General features: G+C 46.4%; 3 protein-coding genes across 4 annotated transcripts in view; 1 reads left to right on the top strand and 2 right to left on the bottom strand.

Annotated features, from left to right (window-relative positions):
- LOC133998927 (WAS/WASL-interacting protein family member 2-like) overlaps nucleotides 1-7,809 on the bottom strand; it is an 8,878-nt gene extending 1,069 nt beyond the window's left edge. Inside the window, 9 exon segments of the mRNA XM_062437976.1 lie at nucleotides 672-773; nucleotides 1,011-1,077; nucleotides 1,079-1,239; nucleotides 1,600-1,865; nucleotides 1,867-2,254; nucleotides 2,478-2,603; nucleotides 6,501-6,744; nucleotides 7,146-7,228; nucleotides 7,645-7,809. Of these exon segments, the coding sequence (XP_062293960.1) occupies nucleotides 672-773; nucleotides 1,011-1,077; nucleotides 1,079-1,239; nucleotides 1,600-1,865; nucleotides 1,867-2,254; nucleotides 2,478-2,603; nucleotides 6,501-6,744; nucleotides 7,146-7,205 (1,414 nt within the window). The 5' untranslated portion in view covers nucleotides 7,206-7,228; nucleotides 7,645-7,809.
- The window catches only part of thoc6 (THO complex 6), a 189,205-nt gene extending 172,091 nt beyond the window's left edge, over nucleotides 1-17,114 (bottom strand). The window contains exon 1 of the mRNA XM_062437977.1: nucleotides 17,111-17,114. The gene's annotated coding sequence lies outside the window, so the exon portion shown is untranslated. The remainder of the gene's footprint in view (nucleotides 1-17,110) is intronic.
- zgc:158376 (uncharacterized protein LOC100101643 homolog) overlaps nucleotides 8,590-18,624 on the top strand; it is a 19,919-nt gene continuing 9,884 nt past the window's right edge. The window contains exons 1-7 of one of the 2 annotated variants that reach the window (XM_062437962.1): nucleotides 8,590-8,709; nucleotides 11,766-11,966; nucleotides 13,799-13,942; nucleotides 15,494-15,580; nucleotides 16,199-16,381; nucleotides 17,108-17,140; nucleotides 18,121-18,624. The exon at nucleotides 18,121-18,624 is cut by the window's right edge and continues 782 nt beyond it. In XM_062437962.1, coding sequence (XP_062293946.1) covers nucleotides 11,781-11,966; nucleotides 13,799-13,942; nucleotides 15,494-15,580; nucleotides 16,199-16,381; nucleotides 17,108-17,140; nucleotides 18,121-18,624 — 1,137 coding nt within the window. In that variant the 5' untranslated portion in view covers nucleotides 8,590-8,709; nucleotides 11,766-11,780. Of the gene's footprint in view, nucleotides 8,710-11,765; nucleotides 11,967-13,798; nucleotides 13,943-15,493; nucleotides 15,581-16,198; nucleotides 16,382-17,105; nucleotides 17,141-18,120 lie in introns of those variants that run through there. The other variant, XM_062437963.1, reaches the window with a different exon arrangement.

The following is an 18,624-nucleotide window of genomic DNA, read 5'->3' as shown; positions in this document are numbered from 1 at the left end:
AGCTCCTTCCTCCCTGCAGCTGTCAGACTGTACAATCAGCACTGCTCCCAGTAAAGACCCCCCCCCCCCCCCCCCCCCCCCCCCCCCCCCGCCCCCCCCCCCCGGACTATTTTACTACTCACTTCTTACTATTATTGTTTCTTATAGTTTTTTTTGTACTTAGTATTTACTTAGTATTCTTATTGTTGCTCTTATATTCTATTACTGTCCACTTGCTGCTGTGACAATGCAAATTTCCCCATTGTGGGACTAATAAAGGAATAGCTTATCTTATTTCCACTGGGTTAATGCATGAATCATACATCAAAAATTGACTAATTTTATGCATGATTCATGAGAAAAAAAAATCTGAAAAATAGAAATGCATGGCAAAAGTAGCATACTGTCAATATTGTAGAGAGTAGAGACCCCCACAATTTCACAAATAATGTTTTCAGGGGAGCTCATGTCTTATAAGGGTAAGCCAAGCTGCCTCTCGCTCCCGTGTAGTTCACACCCTGTATACCCTGAAGTCCCAGTGTGTGTGTGTGTGTGTGTGTGTGTATGTCTGTCAGTGTGTTTGTGTGTGTGTGTGTGTGTGTTAGAATGTGTGTGTGTGTTACTGTGTGTGTGTGTGTGTGTGTGTGTGTGTGTGTGTGTGTGTGTGTGTGTGTGTGTGTGTGTGTGTGTACCTCTGTTGGCCTTGCTCGGGTAGATTTTGGTGAAGTGTCTGTACTCGTCTGGAGGAGGAAAATCGTCCAGAGGATGAAACGAATACTTGGACTCAAAATCATCTGCGGGAGAAAAGACGATTGATTATTATTGATTATTTCTACTTTGCTGATCATCAGTTGTTAAAGGGAAGAGGAGTGATGGAGGAGACGAAGGAGAGAGGACGGACAGAAACATGAGACACCTTCACTGTGTTCTGGCATTAATAGATGAAACAACTCCTCTGTTAATGGAATAACTGATTAATTAATTGATGGATCACTGATTGCAGTTTGCTGGTTTCAGACGTAACGACTCACCGACAAATGACCGAGGGACAGAGGAGGAGGAGGAGGAGGAGTGTCCATTGCGAAGAGGAGGGGGGGGGCGGAGGAGGAGCAGCGGGGGTGCGGGTAGGCGGAGGAGGAGGTTTCCCTCTGGTGGGGGGGTCAGAAGAGAGGGAGGGGCTACCCTGTGTCCTGTAAGGAGGGGGGGGCGGGGCTTCTCTGCCGCCAGCCCTCGACGACGACTGGACCGGAACCGGAGGAGCTGAGGACAGATCAATACAGCTGATCAATACAGGTGATTAATACAGCTGATCAATACAGCTGATCAATACAGGTGATTAATACAGCTGATCAATACAGGTGATTAATACAGCTGATCAATACAGGTGATTAATACAGCTGATCAATACAGCTGATCAATACAGGTGATTAATACAGCTGATCAATACAGCTGATCGATACAGGGGATTAATACAGCTGATCAATACAGGTGATTAATACAGCTGATCAATACAGCTGATCAATACAGGTGATTTATACAGCTGATCAATACAGCTGATCGATACAGGGGATCGATACAGGGGAACAATACAGGTGATTAATACAGCTGATCAGGACTCACCTGCTCCTCTACCTGTCTCTCTGGTGGGGGGCGGCGGCCTGTTGGCGGCCTGTTGAGAGGGGGAGGCGGGGGGAGGAGGGGCGGGGCCTCTGGTGGGGGTGTGGCCTCCAGGTGAGGGGGCGTGGCATCCAGGTGAGGGGGCGGTCCTCTTGTTGCTAAGGGAGTTGTGACGCTGCGGCAGGTCGGGCGCCGCCTCACCGCTGCTGATTGGACCGTTAGTGACGCAGTAAGGGGGAGGGGGAGGGGCCAGAGAGGAGGAGGAGGGGGGGGTTTCCTCCCGAGGTGGGGGGGCGTCTGCTGTTGCTAGGCGATGGGGGAGGTTTGGCGGGAAGGGGCGGGGTGTTGCTCGGGGTCGGAGGGAGGGGCTTCTCTCTGTTGTAAGAGGAGGAGGAGGGTGGGGAGGGGGCGTTGCCGCGGCGACAGAGCGGAGGAGGGGGAGGGGGGGCGGAGGAGGAGTGCTTCATGCCGCCGGAGGGGGAGGATGGGGAGGAGGGGGAGGGGGAGGGGGACAGGTTGGGCAGGGAGGGGCGCTGGCAGCGAGGCGTCTCCATGGGCGACGAGGCCTGAGGGGAGGGGCTGTCTGCGTCGTCATGGCGATGGCTGGGGGGGCGCGGCGCCGCGGCCCGAGTGGAGGGGGAGCGTCCGACAGCGCCGTCTGCAACAGGAAGTACATCATCAATACTACAAAATAAAATAAAAATACTAAAACAAGATTAAAGATTAAAAATATCTAATTTAAAAGTTAAACAACAACAAAATAATCAACTAGAGGAAGTAAAATAATTAAATACATAAAATCATCTTAAGAGGACTGAAAGGAAATAAAAAGAATTTGAGGAAGAAATAAATTGAATATAAATAATTAATGAGCTGCTCGCCTCCGATTGGCCTCAGTTTGGGAACTCCGCCTGGGAACAGCCCTCCGATTGGTGGAGCAGAACCCGAAGGGCTTCCTGCTGCGCTGCCATTGGCTCCCGGCGATGCTGCTCCGCCTCCTTTGGGCTCTGAGGACCACAACCATTGGACAGGTGAGGACAGGTGATGGAGCCACGACGTCATTACACTGACACTACGATGACATCACTGACTGGATGAGAGTGTGAGGCGGGATGCAGGTGAGACAAGGTTACCATGGCAACAATAAATGAGAATCAGAAGTGAAGTGGGATTACATGAAGTGGGATTATATGAAGTGGGATTATATGAAATGGGGTTAAATGAAGTGGGATTATATGAAGTGGGGTTATATGAAGTGGGGTTAAATGAAGTGGGATTAAATGAAGTGGGATTACATGAAGTGGGGTTATATGAAGTGGGGTTATATGAAGTGGGATTATATGAAGTGGGGTTAAATGAAGTGGGATTACATGAAGTGGGGTTATATGAAGTGGGATTATATGAAGTGGGATTATATGAAGTGGGGTTATATGAAGTGGGATTATATGAAGTGGGATTACATGAAGTGGGGTTATATGAAGTGGGGTTATATGAAGTGGGATTATATGAAGTGGGATTATATGAAGTGGGGTTATATGAAATGGGATTATATGAAGTGGGATTATATGAAATGGGATTATATGAAGTGGGGGTTAAATGAAGTGGGATTATATGAAGTGGGGTTATATGAAGTGGGATTATATGAAGTGGGAATATATGAAGTGGGGTTATATGAAGTGGGGGTTAAATGAAGTGGGATTATATGAAGTGGGGTTATATGAAGTGGGATTATATGAAGTGGGATTATATGAAGTGGGATTAAATGAAGTGGGGTTATATGAAATGGGATTATATGAAGTGGGATTATATGAAGTGGGGTTATATGAAGTGGGGTTATATGAAGTGGGATTATATGAAGTGGGGTTATATGAAGTGGGGTTATATGAAGTGGGGGTTAAATGAAGTGGGATTATATGAAGTGGGGTTATATGAAGTGGGATTATATGAAGTGGGATTACATGAAGTGGGATTATATGAAGTGGGATTATATGAAGTGGGATTACATGAAGTGGGGTTATATGAAGTGGGATTATATGAAGTGGGATTATATGAAGTGGGATTATATGAAGTGGGGTTAAATGAAGTGGGGGTTAAATGAAGTGGGATTATATGAAGTGGGATTATATGAAGTGGGATTATATGAAATGGGATTATATGAAGTGGGATTAAATGAAGTGGGATTATATGAAGTGGGGTTAAATGAAATGGGATTATATGAGACAGTAAATTTGAGTGTTTTTTACGCTCCCACGCAGCTCCGATGAGATCATCGACGGCACAATGTGATTGGCAGACAAACAAGCGAAAAGACATTAAAATTTAAGACATCACAAGCCAGTGACGGCTGCACAGTGACAGGAAGTAGAACACAGACCAGTAATAAGCTTTCAGACATTATTATCATGTTGTTTTCATAGTTTCCTTCATTTTCGTGTGTGGCTTCATTTATGCATTTAGTTTAAACATAAAAAAATTAAAATACATTTTAAAAAATACCAAAAATATTATGACGTTATTAGAAAAAATAAATTTAAACAAACAATTTAAAAATAACAAAAAATAAAAATCCTAATTATTAAAAATATTTTAATCCAATAAAAGTATATAAACAAAAGGGTGAATTAATAAATAACACATTTAAAATTAAATTTTTTATGATAAAAATAATAATTGCAACAAAAACTTTAATTAATTAATTTATAAACAAACAAAAAAAGACAAAAAATAAAAATGTAATAAAGTGCAGACTAGCCAATGAGAGACTCCGAGGTGTTGCTGATTCAGCGCTGTGCAGCCGTCACACAGCTACCAACTCTCACAGGTGTCTGCCGTCCAATCAGGTGTCCCGCTCCACTGCAGGTAACCAGGAAGCTTCCTGTCAGCCAGCAGGTGAGCCCGACACCTGTCCAGCCGTTAGCTTAGCCGTTAGCTTAGCACGACCACGTCAAAATACTGGACGGCAGACGTCAACATTTCCAGCAGTGAGCAGCTCTGCAGGATGCTCAGGGACCACCAGCTGCTCCATCACCTGTCCATCACCTCTCCACCACCTGTCCTCACCTCTCCATCACCTGTCCTCACCTCCATCACCTGTCCATCACCTGTCCTCACCTCTCCATCACCTGTCCTCACCTCTCCATCACCTGTCCATCACCTCTCCATCACCTGTCCTCACCTCTCCACCACCTGTCCTCACCTCTCCATCACCATCACCTGTCCTCACCTCTCCATCACCTCTCCATCACCTGTCCTCACCTCTCCACCACCTGTCCTCCCCTCTCCATCACCTGTCCTCATCTGTCCATCACCTGTCCTCACCTCTCCATCACCTGTCCTCACCTCTCCATCACCTGTCCTCACCTGTCCTCACCTCTCCATCACTTCTCCATCACCTGTCCTCACCTCCACCACCTGTCCTCCCCTCTCCATCACCTGTCCATCACCTGTCCATCACCTGTCCTCACCTCACTATCACCTCTCCATCACCTGTCCTCATCTGTCCATCACCTGTCCTCACCTCTCCATCACTTCTCCATCACCTGTCCTCACCTCCATCACCTGTCCTCATCTCTCCATCACCTGTCCTCACCTCTCCATCACCTCTCCATCACTTCTCCATCACCTGTCCTCATCTCTTCATCACCTGTCCTCACCTCTCCATCACTTCTCCATCACCTGTCCTCACCTCCATCACCTGTCCTCATCTCTCCATCACCTGTCCTCACCATCAATTCTCCATCACCTGTCCTCACCTCCATCACCTCTCCATCACTTCTCCATCACCTGTCCTCACCTGTCCTCACCATCACCTGTCCATCACCTGTCCTCACCATCACCTGTCCTCACCTCTCCATCACCTGTCCTCACCTCCATCACCCCTCCATCACCTCTCCATCACCTGTCCTCACCTCCATCACCTCTCCATCACTTCTCCATCACCTGTCCTCACCATCACCTCTCCATCACCTGTCCTCACCTCTCCATCACCTATCCATCACCTGTCCTCACCTCCATCACCTGTCCTCACCTCTCCATCACCTGTCCATCACTTCTCCATCACCTGTCCTCACCTCCATCACCTCTCCATCACTTCTCCATCACCTGTCCTCACCTCTCCATCACCTGTCCATCACTTCTCCATCACCTGTCCTCACCTCCATCACCTGTCCTCATCTCTCCATCACCTGTCCTCACCTCTCCATCACCTCTCCATCACTTCTCCATCACCTGTCCTCACCTCTCCATCACCTCTCCATCACTTCTCCATCACCTGTCCTCACCATCACCTGTCCTCACCTCTCCATCACCTGTCCTCACCATCACCTCTCCATCACCTGTCCTCATCTCTCCATCACCTGTCCTCACCATCACCTGTCCTCACCTCTCCATCACCTGTCCTCACCTCTCCATCACCTGTCCTCACCATCACTTCTCCATCACCTGTCCTCACCTCCATCACCTCTCCATCACTTCTCCATCACCTGTCCTCACCTGTCCTCACCATCACCTCTCCATCACCTGTCCTCACCTCCATCACCTCTCCATCACCTGTCCTCACCTCCATCACCTCTCCATCACTTCTCCATCACCTGTCCTCACCTGTCCTCACCATCACCTCTCCATCACCTGTCCTCACCTCCATCACCTCTCCATCACCTGTCCTCACCATCACCTCTCCATCACCTGTCCTCACCTCTCCATCACCTGTCACCCATCACACTACCTATAATACTACATTATACTACTTATTAACATCTTATTACAGCCTTAACATCTCATCACAGCCTTATTCAGGCTCCCCTCTGGACAGCAAACACGTGGCTGGCGGACCCGTGGGGGCCGTTGAGCATCCTGCAGGCGGCCCAGCAGCCTCTATGAGAGAAAGGTGGAGGTGTGTTTCTTACTGTCGCTCCTGTGCTGCTGGTCAGACGGCGCCCCCTGCTGGTGGAGGTACTGGTATAACCGTATGTAGGGGTGGTCAGTGGGTGTCTGGCTCTTTGCGGTGGGGGTCTTACTGTGGAGCTGCGGGGCGCTGCGGTCGTTGACAGCGGTCGCCGTCCTCAGCTGGGTGCCTTTACAGATGTCTGACAGCAGGGCGCCGCGACCTTTCACCTCCTCCCTGTTCAGCTTCGGGGGGGTGGTGTTGGCCTGGGGGGGGGGGGGGGGGGGGGAGTGGGGGTAACACTTCACTGCATCACAACACAGGTCCATTCAAATGTGTGTGTGTGTGTGTGTGTGTGAGAGTGTGTGTAACTGTGTGTGTTACTGATTGTGTAACTGTGTGTGTGTGAGTTACTGTGTGTGTGTGTGTGAGTTACTGTGTGTAACTGTGTGTGTGTGTGTGTTACTCTGTGTGTGTGTGTGTGTGTGTGTGTGTGTGTGAGTTACTGTGTGTGTGTGTTACTGTGTGTGTGTGTGTGTGTGTGTGAGTTACTGTGTGTGTGAGTTACTGTGTGTGTGTGTTACTGTGTGTGTGTGTGTGTGTGAGTTACTGGGTGTGTGAGTTACTGTGTGTGTATGTTACTGTGTGTGTGTGTGTGTGTGTTTACCTGGCTGAAGGTGGGGGGAGGCGGGGGTCCTCCTGGTGGAGGGGGGGGAGGGATGGGCATCCTGCTGCTGTAACAACAAACACCTGAAACACACAAAGAGGCGTCAGACTGCACACACAGCTCCTCTCATGTCTCCAGTGCGCATGTCTCAGTCTGTTTTCATAAATCAGATTTTAAGTTTTTGACGTAACGGACCCAGTTTAATGCGCAGTTTGATGCGCAGTTAACGCAGCGTTTAAAAGCTGTTTATCTATAGAAACATTAAAGCTCTAGAAGCTAACTGATGTAAACTAGCGGCTAACGCCAGATAGCATGAAACACCATCATCACTCAGCAGGATGCTAAGCTACCATTAGCTCCAGATGTTCGGTCAGTCATAAACATCTGGTCGGTTCATCTTCTGTCCTCGCGCACCGACCAGCCTGCTAGCCTAGCCTGCTAGCTGTGAGTTAGCATTGAACAGGATGCTGCTCAGCATCACAGGTGATGTTAAACCTACCTGTGCGCGTCACCGGCTCACTGCGCGTTCACGCATACCGGTGTGCTCGTGTCCCAGTCGGTGCTAAAAAGTGTCCTCGCGGGACTGCAAGCTGTCAGCTGTTAGCTGTTAGCTTCTCTGCTGCAGAGCTGAGTTTATATGCTCAGTACCACGTGACCACCTGCGCGAGAGGACATGCACTGCTGCAGTGACTGCAGCACACACACACACACACACACATATACACGCATATACACACACACACACACACACACATATATATATACACACACACACACACACACACACACACATATACACGCATATACACACACACACACACACACACACACACACAAACATATATATATACACACACACAGTAACACACACTCACACACACAATAACCCACACACACAGTTACACACACAGTAACACACACACAGTAACACACACACAGTTACACACACAGTAATCAATAGTGTGTATTTTATATTGTGGTGTAGTTTAATCATAATATAGATAATAAATATCTATATTTTTTATATTGTGTTATTATATTGTGTTATTATATTGTGTTATTATATTGTGTTATTGTATTGTGTTATTATATTGTGTTATTGTATTGTGTTATTGTATTGTGTTATTATATTGTGTTATTGTATTGTGTTATTGTATTGTGTTATTATATTGTGTTATTGTATTGTGTTATTATATTGTGTTATTATATTGTGTTATTATATTGTGTTATTGTATTGTGTTATTGTATTGTGTTATTATATTGTGTTATTATATTGTGTTATTATATTGTGTTATTATATTGTGTTATTGTATTGTGTTATTATATTGTGTTATTATATTGTGTTATTGTATTGTGGTGCAGTTGCAGCTCTCTGCCGATGGGAGTCGCTGTTGGCAGTTAGCCGTTAGCAGTTAGCAGCTAGCCGGGAGCTAGCAGCTAACAGCGCGGGGGGAGGAACAAGGAAGCGGACGCTCGCTGCGCTGCTGTGGAGCTAACGCGGGCTAACGGCTGCTAATATCCTCTCTGATGCACGAGCCAGGAGCATGCGACCTCATACCTGCAGGTGAGTGCACACGGGGGGTCACCTGCCCTGCCACTGTCGCGTGTTAGTTCACCTCCACCTGTGCGCGTGCAGTTTACCAGCAGGATAATGAAAGAGGAAGCACACAAACAGCTAGCATGCTAACGTGCTAGCGAGGTTTCCCGTTTAACATCCCTGTGGGGGGGGCAGATGGGTGAGGGGGGGCACCTCACACACACTGTAATGTGTAATTAATGACACACACATGTTCAGTCAGGTGTGCGTGTGTCCGCAGCGCGCACACCTGTACCTGGTTAGCCGCTAGCTGCTAGCATCCTCATTATGCATGATGCTAGCTGATGCTAACTGCTAGCTTCATGTTTCTGTTTCAGTCTGACGTTAAAAAAGCTCTCACGTGCTCAACAGACCCGGTTACTAACCTGTGCACGCGCTGCATGCACTGAAGGGTAAACTACACACACATTGATAACTGATCAGTGATCGATACGTGATCAGAGAGGAGCTGCAGCCGTCAGATCAGTCCTGCTTCTGTGTAAACATGGATTTAAAAGTTGATCTGAAGCTAATATGAAGCTTCAGATCAAATCTTCATCTTCAGTGTTGTTAGTATAAAGTCTTTGTGTTACTATACTTCCACCACAGCTCAACAGGAAACACTAAGAGGGAATCTGATGCTATAAACACTGTAAATGTGTCAGATATCATTGATATGACTATTATATATAATATTATATATAACTCACACTGATGAAGATCAATAGAAGCTGATCACATACTTTACATGACTGTGCTCCTTCTGAGCATACTGACCCATACTTGATTTTAGGGATTAATACAAATATTATGGAGTCATATAATCCTGATATTGGTCGATAGTCATATATATATATATATATATATATATATATATATATATATATATATATATACTGAATATATACGCAGCTTCTAACATAATGAAATGAAAGTTTAATCCCAACATGAAGCTGTTCCTGCTGCTGATGCTGAATCCTGCTCATCTGAAAAGGTTCAGTGAAGGATTTCAGGATGTTTTACTTTAACGTTTCTGTCTTAAAGCTGCAGACACACATTTATTAAAGTGTAGAAACGTGTTCAGCTGATCTACTAACGCAGCGCACTGAGGTTTGCATCTTTGACCTGTGCATAATATATGTGTGAATATATATCTATCTATCTATCTATATCTATAAATCTATATCTATATCTATATATATATATATATATATATATGTATATAGATATAATATAATGTTCTCACAGTGAAACCACAACGATGCTTTTGACTTTAAATGTACACATTGTCTCTCTTAGAGGGTCGGACTGAGATCAGATCAGACTGTAGCAGCTGATTATCAGTCGATAATCTAAGATACTGGGAGTACTGGGAACACACACTGGGAGTACTGGGAACACACACTGGTAGTACTGGGAACACACACTGGTAGTACTGGGAACACACACTGGGAGTACTGGGAACACACACTGGGAGTACTGGGAACACACACTGGGAGTACTGGGAACACACACTGGGAACACACACTGGGAACACTGGGAACACACACTGGGAGTACTGGGAACACACACTGGGAGTACTGGGAACACTGGGAACACACACTGGGAGCACTGGGAACACACACTGGGAGTACTGGGAACACACACTGGGAGTACTGGGAACACACACTGGGAGTACTGGGAACACACACTGGGAGTACTGGGAACACACACTGGGAACACACACTGGGAACACTGGGAACACACACTGGGAGCACTGGGAACACACACTGGGAGTACTGGGAACACACACTGGGAACACTGGGAACACACACTGGGAGTACTGGGAACACACACTGGGAACACTGGGAACACACACTGGGAGTACTGGGAACACACACTGGGAACACTGGGAACACACACTGGGAGCACTGGGAACACACACTGGGAACACTGGGAACACACACTGGGAACACTGGGAACACACACTGGGAACACTGGGATACTGGGAACACACACTGGGAACACTGGGAACACACACTGGGAGCACTGGGAACACACACTGGGAGTACTGGGAACACACACTGGGAGTACTGGGAACACACACTGGGAACACTGGGATACTGGGAACACACACTGGGATACTGGGAACACACACTGGTAGTACTGGGAACACACACTGGTAGTACTGGGAACACACACTGGTAGTACTGGGAACACACACTGGTAGTACTGGGAACACACACTGGGATACTGGGAACACACACTGGGAACACTGGGAACACACACTGGGATACTGGGAACACACACTGGGAACACTGGGAACTGTCCCTTTAACTCAGCAGCTTTAATTAATAAATATAAAAACTATTTACAGTTTATTTTACATAAAGGGTAAAAACGTAAATAAATCATGTTTGTGTTAATTTGCCGTTAATTAACACCGTATCCATGGAGCCGTATCCATGGTAACCGCAGTGATGTCACTCAGCCTGCAGATCCATCGATCAGCTGTTCCATCAATTACTGTTTTTAATCACTGTAAAGGTTTCTACAGCTGTGACAGTAAATCTTTGTTTTATTATTAGAACTAAAAATCAGTCGACTGTTTAAAATGAATCTCCAACTTTATAGATTGTTCTCTGAGTCAGTGTTCATGTCTGTGTCTCTATGACATCACATCACTGCTTAAACAATAACATTAGTCATGGAATATTTACTCACACAGTAAATCATTTTAACCTGTGTAAAAGCATCTAGTGTAAGTAAGACATAGTTAAACATTAATGTGTTTTAGTTTTGCTTTTGATTGTATTGTTATTTATTTATTTTTATGTGCAGTTCATAAGGACCAAAATAAATCACTACTGCTACTAATGTTTGCAGCAGTCATATGATGCAGTAATGTTGACCCAAACAAAGATGGCTGCCGCTGTTCTTTCAGTCTGATTAACCTTCATCCTCTGTGTGTGTGTGTGTGTGTGTGTGTGTGTGTGTGTGTGTGTGTGTGTGTGTGTGTGTGTGTGTGTGTGTGTGTGTGTGTGTGTGTGTGTGTGTGTGTGCAGCTGACTTGTTCGGGGATGTCGGGCAGTAAGGCGCTGGGCGGCGGGGCTGGCGGGGGGGCGAGGCGCAGGCGGACGCGGTGCCGGCGCTGCCAGGCCTGCATGAGGACGGAGTGTGGAGAGTGTCACTTCTGTAAAGACATGAAGAAGTTCGGAGGACCGGGACGCATGAAACAGTCCTGTCTGCTGAGACAGTGCACGGCGGTGAGACACGTGCACACACACACACACACACACACACATACTGAGACAGTGCCCGGCGGTTAGACACGTGCACACACACATACTGAGACAGTGCATGTTGGTGAGACACGTGCACACACACACCTAAACACATATACTGACACAGTGCACGGCAGTGAGACACGTGCACACACACACACATACTGACACAGTGCACGGCGGTTAGACACGTGCACACAAACACACACACACACATACTGAGACAGTGCACGGCGGTTAGACACGTGCACACACACACACACAAATACTGAGGCAGTGCATGTTGGTGAGACACGTGCACACACACACACACACATACTGAGACAGTGCACGGCGGTGAGACACGTGCACACACACACACACACACATACATACATATACTGAGACAGTGCACGGCCGTGAGACACGTGCACACACACACACACACATACTGAGACAGTGCACGGCAGTTAGACACGTGCACACACACATACTGAGACAGTGCACGGCGGTGAGACACGTGCACACAAACACACACACACACATACTGAGACAGTGCACGGCGGTGAGACACGTGCACACACACACGCATACTGACACAGTGCACGGCGGTTAGACACGTGCACACAAACATACTGAGACAGTGCATGTTGGTGAGACACGTGCACACACACACCTAAACACATATACTGACACAGTGCACGGCAGTGAGACACGTGCACACACACACACATACTGACACAGTGCACGGCGGTTAGACACGTGCACACAAACACACACACACACATACTGAGACAGTGCCCGGCGGTTAGACACGTGCACACACACACACACACACACATACTGAGACAGTGCACGGCGGTGAGACACGTGCACACACACATACTGAGACAGTGCATGTTGGTGAGACACGTGCACACACACACCTAAATACATATACTGACACAGTGCACGGCGGTGAGATACGTGCACACACACATACTGAGACAGTGCATGTTGGTGAGACACGTGCACACACACACACATAAACACATATACTGACACAGTGCACGGCAGTGAGACACGTGCACACACACACACATACTGACACAGTGCACGGCGGTTAGACATGTGCACACACACACACATACTGAGACAGTGCACGGCGGTGAGACATGTGCACACACACACACACACACACATACTGACACAGTGCACGGCGGTGAGACACGTGCACACACACATACTCAGACAGTGCATGTTGGTGAGACACGTGCACACACACACCTAAACACATATACTGACACAGTGCACGGCAGTGAGACACGTGCACACTCACACACACATACTGAGACAGTGCACGGCGGTTAGACACGTGCACACACACACACACACACATACTGACACAGTGCACGGCGGTGAGACACGTGCACACACACATACTCAGACAGTGCATGTTGGTGAGACACGTGCACACACACACCTAAACACATATACTGACACAGTGCACGGCAGTGAGACACGTGCACACTCACACACACATACTGAGACAGTGCACGGCGGTGAGACACGTGCACACACATACACCTAAACACGTATACTGACACAGTGCACGGCAGTGAGACACGTGCACACTCACACACAAATACTGAGACAGTGCACGGCGGTTAGACACGTACACACACATATACTGACCTGTCTCTCTCTCTCACCTGTCTCACCTGTCTCACCTGTCTCTCTCTTACCTGTCTGTCTCTCACCTGTCTCACCTGTCTCTCTCTCACCTGTCTCACCTGTCTCTCTCTCACCTGTCTCACCTGTCTGACCTGTCTCTCTCTCACCTGTCTCTCTCTCAGCCGGTGCTCCCTCACACAGCTGTGTGCTTTGCGTGTGGAGAAGCAGGGAAAGAAGACACTGTTGACTCAGAGGAGGAGAAGTTCAGTCTGTCTCTGATGGAGTGCACCATCTGTAACGAGATCATCCACCCCAGCTGCCTCAAGGTAAGTCCTCCTTCACTACCTCCTTCACTACCTCCTTCACTACCTCCTTCCCTACCTCCTTCACTACCTCCTTAACTACCTGGTTAACTACCTCCTTCACTACCTCCTTCACTACCTCCTTCACTACCTCCTTCCCTACCTCCTTCACTACCTCCTTCACTACCTCCTTCACTACCTCCTTCACTACCTCCTTCCCTACCTCCTTCACTACCTCCTTCCCTACCTCCTTCCCTACCTCCTTCACTACCTCCTTCACTACCTCCTTCACTACCTCCTTCACTACCTCCTTCCCTACCTCCTTCACTACCTCCTTCACTACCTCCTTCACTACCTCCTTCACTACCTGGTTAACTACCTCCTTCACTACCTCCTTCACTACCTCCTTCACTACCTGGTTAACTACCTCCTTCACTACCCCCTTCACTACCCCCTTCACTACCTCCTTCACTACCTCCTTCACTACATCCTTAACTACCTGGTTCACTACCTGGTTCACTACCTCCTTCACTACCTCCTTCACTACTTCCTTCACTACCTCCTTCACTACCTCCTTAACTACCTCCTTAACTACCTCCTTCACTACCTCCTTCACTACCTCCTTCACTACCTCCTTCACTACCTAGTTAACAACCTCCTTCACTACCTCCTTCACTACCTCCTTCACTACCTCCTTAACTTCCTCCTTCACTACCTCCTTCACTACCTCCTTCACTACCTAGTTAACAACCTCCTTCACTACCTCCTTCACTACCTCCTTCACTACCTCCTTCACTACCTCCTTCACTACCTCCTTAACTTCCTCCTTCACTACCTCCTTAACTACCTCCTTCACTACCTAGTTAACAACCTCCTTCACTACCTCCTTCACTACCTCCTTCACTACCTCCTTCACTACCTCCTTCACTACCTCCTTCACTACCTCCTTCACTACCTAGTTAACTACCTCCTTCACTACCTCCTTCACTACCTCCTTCACTACCTCCTTAACTTCCTCCTTCACTACCTCCTTAACTACCTCCTTCACTACCTCCTTCACTACCTCCTTCACTACCTCCTTAACTGCCTCCTTCACTACCTCCTTCACTACCTCCTTAACTAACTAGTTAACTAGGTAAGAGCATGCTTCCCCAGAGTAAATGTTTCCTGGTCTCCATGGTAACCAGAGTAAATGTAATATTTATAACAATTGTATTCCATTACCTTTATTTAATATAAAGTTATAATGTAAGATCATGCCAAACTAGTTGATATGGTGTTTTATTGACTATTTACTGTTTTTAAGCAAGTTGAATTATTTGGTACAAAGTTTTTATGGTTACACCACTTAGACATTTTTGCCATAATCCTCTAATATATTCTCTCTAAATGGATTAAAAGCAGAAATTTGATGCTGGGTCCACAAAAAAAGAATGTGTGAAGTTATTCAATATTTTAATCTTTCTTTTAAAACAAGACGTGTGTATTACAGTGTGTATTGTTGTGTGTATTACAGTGTGTATTGTTGTGTGTATTACAGTGTGTATTACAGTGTGTATTGTTGTGTGTCCTCAGATGGGGAAAGCTGAAGGAATCATTAATGATGAAATCCCAAACTGCTGGGAATGTCCAAAGTGCCACAAGGAGGGCAAAACCAGTAAGGTAAGACTGGGACCCAACGTGTTATATTTCACTATATTATATTAATATTAATATTAATGGATGAAGTCAAACCTTTAATTAAAGTTCAACAATATTTTGAGAAAGGCTCAAACTGTATCTCGTGATTTTTATAATAACATTTTAGAATTTCAGAGTACATTTTTATTTTTAATTTAATTTTTTTTTTTTACTATTTTTCTGTAAAATGACAAAATAATTTTACACTATTAAAAGTACGACTTCATATTAATAAATAATCTAAATATTTTATTGTAAAAGCTACAAAAAAGTTCAGAATAAAGTTAAAATATTGGGGAAAAAATTGTAAAGTTTTGACTTAGTTTTAGTTGTTTAAGTATGACATCATCACTTTCCTCTGACATCATTTACCTCTGACATCATCGCTGTGCTGTGACATCATCGCTGTGACATCGCTTTCCTCTGACGTCATCGCTGTGACATCGCTATGACATCACTTTCCTCTGACATCATCGCTGTGCTGTGACATCATCGCTTTCCTCTGACGTCATCGCTGTGACATCATCGCTGTGCTGTGACATCATCGCTTACTTCTGACATCATCGCTGTGCTGTGACATCATCGCTGTGACATCACCAGGAGGCGGACGGCTCGGGGAAGCGGCGGCTGGATAACGGCGAGGTCGGCCGCTGGAAGCTCACCGATGATCCGCCTCCTAAAAAGAAAGCACCTCCTTCCCTGGAGGAGGCGGGGAGGGGGGAGGGGGGGCACAAGAGGAAGAAGGAGAAGGAGCTGCCTCCAGACAGCGGACCCAAAAAAAAGGTGAGGAGGAGTAGAGAGGAGGAGGAGAGGAGAGGAGGAGTAGAAAAGAAGAGGAGAGGAGATGAGGAGTAGAGAGGAAGAGGAGGGAGGAGTAGAGAGGAGAGAGGGGAGGAGACAGGAAGAGGAAGAGAGGAGGAGGAGGAGAGGAGGAGGAGTAGAGAGGAGGAGGAGAGGAGATGATGAGGAGATGATGAGTAGAGAGGAAGAGGAGAGGAGATGATGAGGAGATGATGAGTAGAGAGGAAGAGGAGAGGAGATGATGAGGAGTAGAGAGGAGAGAGGGGAGGAGACAGGAGTAGAGAGGAGGAGGAGAGGAGTAGACAGGAAGAGGAAGAGAGGAGGAGGAGGAGTAGAGAGGAGGAGGAGAGGAGATGATGAGTAGAGAGGAAGAGGAGGAGGAGATGATGAGTAGAGAGGAGGAAGGAGGAGAGGAGAAGGAGTAGACAGGAAGAGGAGGAGGGGAGGAGGAGTAGAGAGGAGGAGGAGAGGAGATGATGAGGAGATGATGAGTAGAGAGGAAGAGGAGGAGGAGATGATGAGTAGAGAGGAGGAAGGAGGAGAGGAGAAGGAGTAGAGAGGAGGAGGAGAAGGAGTAGACAGGAAGAGGAGGAGAGGAGGAGGAGTAGAGAGGAGGAAGGAGGAGAGGAGAAGGAGTAGAGAGGAGGAGGAGGAAGGAGGATAATTGATTATATGATGATGATGTAATTGAGTTTCTTTGTGTTTCAGATGAAAGGAGCTCACGAGAAACGTCTCAAAAAGGTACAAAATACAATCAATCATGTTATTGATCATGTTATTGATCATGTTATTGATGGTTATTGATCATGTTATTGATCATGTTATTGATGGTTATTGATCATGTTATTGATGGTTATTGATCATGTTATTGATGGTTATTGATGGTTATTGATCATGTTATTGATGGTTATTGATCATGTTATTGATCATGTTATTGATCATGTTATTGATGGTTATTGATGGTTATTGATCATGTTATTGATGGTTATTGATCATGTTATTGATGGTTATTGATCATGTTATTGATGGTTATTGATCATGTTATTGATGGTTATTGATGGTTATTGATCATGTTATTGATGGTTATTGATCATGTTATTGATCATGTTATTGATCATGTTATTGATCATGTTATTGATGGTTGTTGATCATGTTATTGATCATGTTATTGATCATGTTATTGATGGTTATTGATCATGTTATTGATCATGTTATTGATGGTTATTGATCATGTCATTGATCATGTTATTGATGGTTATTGATCATGTTATTGATGGTTATTGATCATGTTATTGATGGTTATTGATCATGTTATTGATGGTTATTGATCATGTTATTGATGGTTATTGATGGTTATTGATCATGTTATTGATGGTTATTGATCATGTTATTGATCATGTTATTGATCATGTTATTGATCATGTTATTGATGGTTGTTGATCATGTTATTGATCATGTTATTGATGGTTATTGATCATGTTATTGATCATGTTATTGATGGTTATTGATCATGTTATTGATGGTTATTGATCATGTTATTGATGGTTATTGATCATGTTATTGATCATGTTATTGATGGTTATTGATCATGTTATTGATGGTTATTGATCAAGTTATTGATGGTTATTGATCATGTCATTGATGGTTATTGATCATGTTATTGATGGTTATTGATCATGTTATTGATCATGTTATTGATGACGACTCTTTGTTCTCTTCAGAAACCCAAACCGGAGGCGGTGGAGTCCAACGGTCCCACCTCCTCAGCTGGAGGAGCTGGAGGACTGCAGAGTTCCTCCACCTCCTCCTCCTCTCAGGCGGGGGGAGGAGGTGGGGGGGGAGCAGGGGGAGCGGGGGGGACGTCCAGTGCAGACCAGCGCTCCCATCACAGAGAGAAGCTGGAGCGCTTTAAGAGGATGTGTCTGCTGGAGCGCCGGCCCGAGTCCTCCTCCTCCTCTTCCTCCAGCTCCGAGTCCGACTCCGAGTCCGACTCCGACGACTCCCTGCCGGGGGAGCAGGGGGGGGGCTCCTCGCCGTCCTCCTCCTCGCCGGCCCCGCCTCCTCCCGTCGTCTACGGCAACAGCAGCGGGAGCCGTGCGGACAGGGAGAGGAGTCGCACCGAGCGGGAGCGAGAGAGGGAGCGGGAACGGCGGCTGGCCGAGCTCGGCTTCAGCGCCAGCGACGACTCTGAGGGAGAGGGGGGGAGGGGGGAGGAGGAGGAGCGG

The sequence above is a fragment of the Scomber scombrus genome, chromosome 18, assembly GCF_963691925.1.
Source record: "Scomber scombrus chromosome 18, fScoSco1.1, whole genome shotgun sequence".
NCBI lineage: Eukaryota > Metazoa > Chordata > Actinopteri > Scombriformes > Scombridae > Scomber > Scomber scombrus.
The sequence above is the reverse complement of the archived record's forward strand: the minus strand, read 5'-3'. Positions and strand labels throughout refer to the sequence as shown.